Source organism: Manacus vitellinus, unplaced genomic scaffold (genome assembly GCF_001715985.3).
Source record: "Manacus vitellinus isolate BGI_N305 unplaced genomic scaffold, ASM171598v3 scaffold_42_pilon, whole genome shotgun sequence".
In the NCBI taxonomy this organism is placed as follows: domain Eukaryota; kingdom Metazoa; phylum Chordata; class Aves; order Passeriformes; family Pipridae; genus Manacus; species Manacus vitellinus.
In genome coordinates, this window is record NW_021940553.1 from 3,934,974 (window position 1) to 3,943,067 (window position 8,094).

At 37.2% G+C, this 8,094-nt stretch overlaps 1 protein-coding gene across 1 annotated transcript in view; it reads right to left on the reverse strand.

Moving 5' to 3' along the window:
* Nucleotides 1–8,094, reverse strand: part of PIK3C3 (phosphatidylinositol 3-kinase catalytic subunit type 3) — an 81,006-nt gene that overhangs the window by 59,013 nt on the left and 13,899 nt on the right. Inside the window, exons 7-10 of the mRNA XM_018078807.2 lie at nt 3,567–3,638; nt 2,380–2,484; nt 1,775–1,867; nt 888–1,073 (exon numbers count right to left, since the gene is read on the reverse strand). Of these exons, the coding sequence (XP_017934296.2) occupies nt 888–1,073; nt 1,775–1,867; nt 2,380–2,484; nt 3,567–3,638 (456 nt within the window). The remainder of the gene's footprint in view (nt 1–887; nt 1,074–1,774; nt 1,868–2,379; nt 2,485–3,566; nt 3,639–8,094) is intronic.

Sequence of the window (8,094 nt, forward strand, 5' to 3'; positions counted from 1 at the left end):
GGAGATTATCTCCGCTCTTATGGACTTTCATTTTAATCCTTTGTGTAGTTGGGGATTCAAAGAGAAAAAAACCACATATCTGATTTATTTTAAACTGAAGAACAGAATTTTAATCACATGCTGCTTAAAATGAATTTGCTGCCTCTACTATTCAACTTGTTTCATTTACCTACCTTCAAATACCTTGTAAAAGGTACATTTTTAAAGTCAAAGAAGTATGACCTTGGCTATTGAAGCAGGCTTGAGAAAATATATTTATGCTCCCTACTTTAAACTCTATTGATTGCCAAGGATTCAAGAGTTATTGTAATACATTCAAACCTGGTATTTTTTTTTAATGTCCGTAGAAAATAAAATATATAAATCATTGAAAATTAACAGATTCTATTATGTGGGCTCTACTCACAGATCAGAGCTTATCATATGCTAATCAGTATACAACTAGAAACACCCTATTTCCACGGATGCTCTTCTGCTCATTTTCTTTAGCAAAAGAGTATGACAATATACTGCTTCATTTTACCAGATGGATTTGCTGAAAATCCTTTAGTCGACTATTTAAGTTCAGAGCACTTCTATGCAGGTTAACAAGCAAAATTTATCACTGGTTTCTGGGGAGAACAACGGTTGTTTTATCTTGTTTGACTAAACCAGCTATTACTGGCTCTTCATGCTAAGACAATTATCAGTGAGTGACATTTAATAATGTGAAGACTTTGCTCCTCAGAGAACTTACAGTAAATAGCAACAGAGTGAATTATTTTGTGTTTTCCTTCACTATTACTCCCTTGAATGCCTTGAGAAGTAGCAAACATTTCAAGTACTCAATGACACTAAAACTCCTGAGACCAGCTGACTTTTCCCTGCACCCACAGACCAATGAATACCTCATCATCAGCCTGCTGAAGCCTGGCAACAGCATAGCGCCGAACTGTTGGGTTGGTGAAGTGGGATGACAGAAGCTCTAGAGAGTCTTCCACATCCATGGGCTTCCACTTGCCCAGCAGCTCCAGGGCTTGCTTTGCCTCTTGTGGTAGATCCCAGTTGACACATTTTAAGAATTTTGTCAGGGCCTAAACAGAAAGAGATGGGACAATTCATCAGTAAAACAGCAGACTAAACAAATTATTTCAAAAATTAACGTTTTTCATTAAGGTAGAACTAGATTCAGATTATATTTAGAAAAGCACAGACCTTGTTGATATAAGTGACAATACAATATTGAGCTGTTTTAATATGTCCCAAAAAACAGCAGTTGAGTTATCCAAAGAAAATGTAAAGATAATTGTTACTGCTCTATCACAACTACCACTACATAAAAAAGTCCACTGATGAGGGATTATTTTGTTATTCAATTTACTCTAGGTTTTCGGTGTGCTGCTCCTTACTCTGGTAATGCTAACCCTTGTCTAAAAAGGATGAAGAAGCTCCTCCTCAATAATTTTTTCTGCTGAAGACAAAACTGGTGAAACTGGCATTTTAAGCTGACAGTCAGTGTTTGTAGAAAGACTACTGCAGTAATAGCCAGTCCACATGATTTAATGGGAAAATTTTCAGTCACTAACTTTTAAAACAGTAACATTACAGAAAAAATAGAATAATCTTGACTCGCTTCTATGACATTGAAGCTCTGTATGTCTGCAAGGACAGGATGTTGTAGAAAGACTGCCAAGATGATGCTCTTCTTGCACTAGTTTTATCAAACAATTCCAGATCATTACTAGATGATCTTTAAGGTCTCTCCCAACACAAAACATTCTGTGATTCAACTTACCTTCTCCTGATGAGTTAGGTAATATCTGAATTTCCAAACCAAATCCTGTTCCTCGTACGTTAGCTGCTTTGTCGGTGGATAACTCACTATGATCTATTAGATACATGGTCAGAAAGTGAGTTTAAAAACATCAACAGGCAAATGAGCAGCAAGTTAACGCAGTACACAGTGACAAAACCCAACACTGACAACACATAAAAATAGCTAGGGGTAAAAAAAGAGCTTTCCAACAACACAAAGTTCTCATGCTATCCCGGTGATGCTCCTCAGCTATGTTTGATTGAACTAGCAGTGAAGACAAACATACAGAGTTACTTTAGGACTACCATTCACACCTACATGGTACGTACAAAAGACACATTCTCACCCACCCAAAACTGTTGTACAAAAAGATTAGCAAGTACCTTCTGTTCCTTTCTGAGCTGGACCCTTCTAACTAAGCCTTTGTAACAAATGCTTAACAGCATTTCATCATTAATGGTTTTCTATAAACTGAAATTAACTTGTCACCAATTAAATATATTATGACTAACAATATATTATCAAATATATTATCACTAACCTACCTAATAAAACTGAATTTAGCCATCATATGAGTGACTTACATTAAGCTGATCTCGTGTAGTTGCATTAGGCTTCAGGTCATGATCAGAAGGTCCACTTCTTAAACTTCGAGCAAGCTTGTGATGTTTGCTTTCTACTAAGTTCTCCTAAACGCAGAGGGTAAGTCAGTATTTATAAATACTCAGTCAAAGAAAATTACTACTGAAATGAAACCACCTAGCGAAGATCACCAGCCTCTTGGAAAACGCATGGCAGTTAAAATTCACATCTAAAACTACAGTGCCTTCTGGCCTTTTGTTTGTTTGTTTTACAAAAAACTGCTTTAATACTAGGTGAAGGGTTGTCGGGATTTTTGAGGGTTTGTTTTGGTTTATGACTTCACACAGTTAACAAACTCTACCTTGCCTTCTGGTGAATTGCTGCAAAATGTAAGCATTTCAGTCAACACATACGTGATTGACAGCACTCAAACGTGCTAGACACTTCAAAAACATCTTTTCAGGATGATGTTTGCAGCATAAAGCTTTGTATGCAAGAAAAACATCTCAAAAACTTGTCCCACTGTTAATACCATGTTAGAAACAGTAGGAGACACAAAAGGAGCCACAGTGCCAATGAGATTTCAGCAGCCAAGGCAGTTTCCAGCATTGTCAGACTTGCTCTTGCAGTGTTAGATTACAAGGTGCTCAAACAGTGTTGCCAGTACAAGCCCACTTACATTAAGGTTCCCAAAGCTGCCAATACCTGTCCCACTGAATTGGCATCCACAATAATGGAAATCTTTTCTAGAACTGTATTTAGGCACTGTCTACATGAAAGACAACATACAAGAAAGTGTAGGGAGAAAATATTTTAACAGATGAATTGACCAAGAGTTACTGCACCAGCCTCTAAATTCTACTTTTCTCTTCTTCAGCTCCCTCTTACCTTACATTCCCACCCTCTGACCTCTTTTGCCAACAGTCCCCCTTCTCTGCTTTCCTACATACACGTCAGAAGCAAGCACATTAAGTAAGGAAAGGAGCAGATGAACATAAGCATTAAATCAATTATTTATTTTAAACTAGCAGCAGCAGAAAAAGAAATTATAAAATTCAAAACCACTGATATTTCTCAACTGGTCAAATACATCTTTCCACTGGAATTTTAAAGTATTCAAGACAGCAAGCTTTCATCTCTATAAAAAGTTCAACAAAAATACAGATGGTATTACATGGAGCATGCTTACCATAGACATCTGGGGATCTGGAATCTTAACAATTTCAGGACTTGTTAGAATTGGAGATGACTCATCACCATCCTGAATGACAAAAAGTTAAAGACATATTAACCACATTAACCAATTTATCTTATTATTGCACAGTGAATTGTACTACAGTGAAAGAATGATGCAACTGCACCTTATTTGACAGTTATAAAGGGAAAAAAGAAAATAAAAGATGGAATGTTTTTCTTTTTATTTTTCCCAGATGATACACATTGTGGCAAGAGAGATGGGAAGTTCACCCGAGGAGATACAGCTTGGCAACTCACTACTCTGCTGGCATCACAGGTGAGTGGAAAAATTTGCCATTATCATTACACATGTCCTGTGGAAGCACAAAAGGAAACTAAACCAGGTTCTGTATTTCCACCAAAACAAAATAATATCCTAGAAATAACTGCCATGTTGAAGAAAAAAACTTCCTAAAAGTTCAACACAGACAAATTTAGGAAGATATATAAGTACCTATGTAGAGGGGTTCCAGAGGCCTTCCTTAGATGGGTCTAACCTATGCTTCATAAATAAAGGAAGGAGAAGGTAAAAGATTCCTGCTTGAATCAGGGAGAAGAAAAAGAAATTAAGAGCTTGCCACCACATAACAAAGCCAGCAACTCTGTTGTTCTTCCTCAGTTTATCACAGCAGTGTGGTTTCAGGCTTTTTAAACTTAGAAGTGTAAAGAAGCATTAATTGCCATGAGTTACAAAAGAACATTTAATTTAAAAGACAGTATAAAATAGTAAAACACAAAACAAGACAACATCAGCATAATGCGTGCTATGATCTATTTATACTTAGTTTGTCCTCATTTTCTTTGCTGCAAATTTCAGCCCAAAATAAGGTTCTTTCGACATACTAACGTTTCCCTCAGTAATGTAACTTTGAGGTAACTTTGCGGTAATTTCTGCCCCCACACTCCTTTTTCTTTTCTTTTTCCAATCACATATGCCTCTTGGGATAGCTTTGCTTCTATAATTTTCAGAGGTAACTTTCAAAGGAGAGGCTTGTTTCAAGGGGAAGAAAAGAATCATTCATCACCAATGAGAAACAGGAGTTAAAATTGCCATTAACCTTCCAGGAGAAACATTTTTTCTCCAACTACACAAATTTTGTGTCACTGACTACAGTTAAATATCTCTTATTATTAAAATGCACGTTCAGAAAGACACTTGTATCACATTTCTTAGTGTCCTATGCCTTTGTGAAGTAACAGTAATTCTACAGTAAAAATAAAAGCAGTAAGAGCACATACATCATTCCTAGTTAAGAGAAATAAACATACAATCTGGATGTGGTTGGTGACGATCCCAAAACATGAGTAATGCTTTTCCAATTAGTCTTTAAAAAAAAAAAGCATGCATGCAAACATTGAAGAGGACCATGACATTTGCTTACAGTTTCTCTGCTCTAAAACCATACTGCCTAAACGATGAACTTAGCTTTGACCTAATTGCATAGAATTAACAGTATTTCCAAAGTACTTCTATAATAACAAAGTACTGCTGCTTCACTGTAACAACAGACTGAACTGAGCTGGAGCCACAGTGACAGATCATCATTCACATTGTACTAAACCTTTGCCATCTCATCAGACAGAATGTTCAGATCATGCCGATCTAGTTTTACAAAGTCTAAGTATATAAAAAACAATGGAAGTGTTGGGGATGGGAAATCATTATCTTCATAAATGCATCTGGTGACAAGAGACAACAAGTAGATAGACCGATTTCTATCCACTAATTCTTTATCTTCCAATTCAAAACCATAACAAGACTGCAGTCTGATTTCTCCTTAATGTGACAACAAAGAATTCCAATGTCCCAGTGACAAGATTCCACTTCATTTAAAACCTTCACATAAAAATCCTGTATGAGAAATTGACACAGGAGTGGATTCAGTACTAACACAAGCATTCAAAATCCTACTAAGGCACTTTTAACATCCATGTCCCACGTGGATTCCCTAGGGATAAGCACCCTATACTACTACATCTTTCCCTCAGTGAAAAAAATTCAGTTTTGTAAACTGTAAAAGGAAAGCTTACAGGCTGGTGAAAGTGGAACACCTACCCCACAATCAGAAGCCTATGACAGCTACTAACAACTCAGAACTCATCAGAATGAGAATGACAAAAGCACTATTACCTAAAGTTTGCTTACCTACAAAACCAAAAAAAGGTGCAAAGCCTTCCAGTGCCTCATGTCCAAATGTTTATAACACCTTCTAAAATAAAGATTGGAGATTTTTTTCCAAGACTAGTGTTAGAAGAATGATTTCTACACTCTTTGCTGGCATCTCTTTCTTGAACCTTTCAAAAGAATAATTATAATGACTGCTCCTTAAACTCCTTGAATGCAGTTAGATTACACTTAACAGAAAAGCTGAAAGGTTCTAGGCACTGAGGTCAAGCACCAGGAAAATTGTTCCCAGCGTTTCATTGTGTTACAGAACAAAGCCTCAACCAAAGGCTATGAAACCAAGTTTTGCCAAGATTTGTGGGACAAGTAACTGTGTCAGGAGTCAACATTTTCCAGGAGATTGTTTCACGAAAACCTCAAGAAGGCACAATTACATGAATTTTCTTGTAAAGGATGTCAACTGTTGAACTACCCTTTTGACTGGATTAATATACAGCTCTAACTGTCATGCCTGGAGAGTATCATATGCAGCACCACAACCCTGACCACAGAAACTTACTAAACCACACCAGTGCCTAAATTACCACTTGAATTTGGTCAGGTGTGTGCTTTTGAAGTGTCTTTCCTGTTATCCCCATGTAGTGAGTTTTAGCTCACATCATGGAAGTTTTAGAAATCTCTGACATTCTCCACCTGCCAACAGTCATCCAGCCCTGTGGGACGTGATGAAAGCCAGTTCCCAAAAACAAGAACATGGTGCAGACACTGGGCCTGCAGCAACCTCCTCACTCCATGAATCTGCTGCTCTTGGCTGCAACACTTCCCACAGCAACCAGAACCTGGGATGACCTGCTATACTGCCACCAGAAAAGCAACATCAACACTAAACAGCACTAACTTGCCGTAAACTGCTGTGTTACAGAGCTGTAGAGGTATTTCACTACATTAAGGTCAGTGTGTGTGACTCTATATAAATATTAGAGTCCATTTAAGACAGTTGGCAAAATTTGCAAATTTTTCCAAACCAACGCATTCTTCTGTACTTGCCTGAAAATCAGTTTTGCAACACCGGTAAATAAGGAGGTTTTAATTATCTTATTATTTAACCAAAACATCATTTCAAGTAACACCAATGAGATCCAACTTCTCCCACACAAAAAGTAAAAGGACAAGCAGTGCTGCAGACACAATTTTTTCTTTCTTCAAATCCATGAAAAGGTCTCTGATAATCAAACTTCTCCTTTTCTTTTCAATAAACTGGATGCAGCAGTGCAATCATTTATTCAAACACAGGTTTCACTTGAAATCTGCCCAAAAATACATAAATGATAAATGCTGATGTAATTTGTTCTTGGTAATTCACACTGAATTTCTGCCTAAATGGAGAACCAGGAGAGATGCTCTCATTACTCGCTGACTCTATCCCTCACGTCTTGGGCGCTGTATTAAAATGAAGTCAACAGAGAACATGGAAAGAGACACTGTTACTTCATCGTAATTGAATGTCGAGTCAAAGAATCTCAAATTCTATCAGCCGCTGTTTAACAGGCTGCTTCTTCCTAAACACTTGAAAACAAATACATCAACAAAAGTGTGACAAGTAATCTCCACTTTGACTATCGGTCACAGGCAGGTGACAACAGAACCCACTTTCATTATGCTCAGTGCACTGGATTGGTGATGCCCCATACATATACTGCAGGCTGTAATTGGAAGCATGACAAAAACGAGAAAACAGGCACTAATTTATGTACCATTTCCTACTGCTGTCAGAAAAGGGTCAAGAAATTGTTGAAAAGCTACTTAATAACAACAAATCCCTCAAACTGCAGTTAGGTATAGCTCTAATATGTACTATTACACATTCAATTACTTTATTTCCACAAGAGCAGGCAATTTATAGTTATTCTGTTCCATGCACTCTTAACATGCTTCAGAAGCATCTGTCAAAAGAAAGATGCATGCTCGAAGTCTGAATCTTCTTTCCTGCACCTTGCACATCTGTAAAACTATAATGATGGGGGAAAAAAAATGTCATGTGTGTAAATCAGGAACAATTCATCTATAATGGCAGGTTGCTGGGGGTAAGGGAGAGAAGTCATTTTTAGGAATGTCATGTTCTTTCACGAAAAGAAAAGAGCCAAGAGGACACAAAACCACACAGCAGGCATCCTCCTCTGTTTGCACCTGAGAAATGTACAGAACATTCTCATGTAAAAAGCTAACTGTTAGTAAAACATTTAAATGTTTTTTATCATATTCTGTTATGCTCTCCAGACAAATATTTCCTTCACTTCCACAGAAGTAAAGAGCTTTACTTTGTTTCATGGGGGAATCTGATACATCGTAGGTTTCA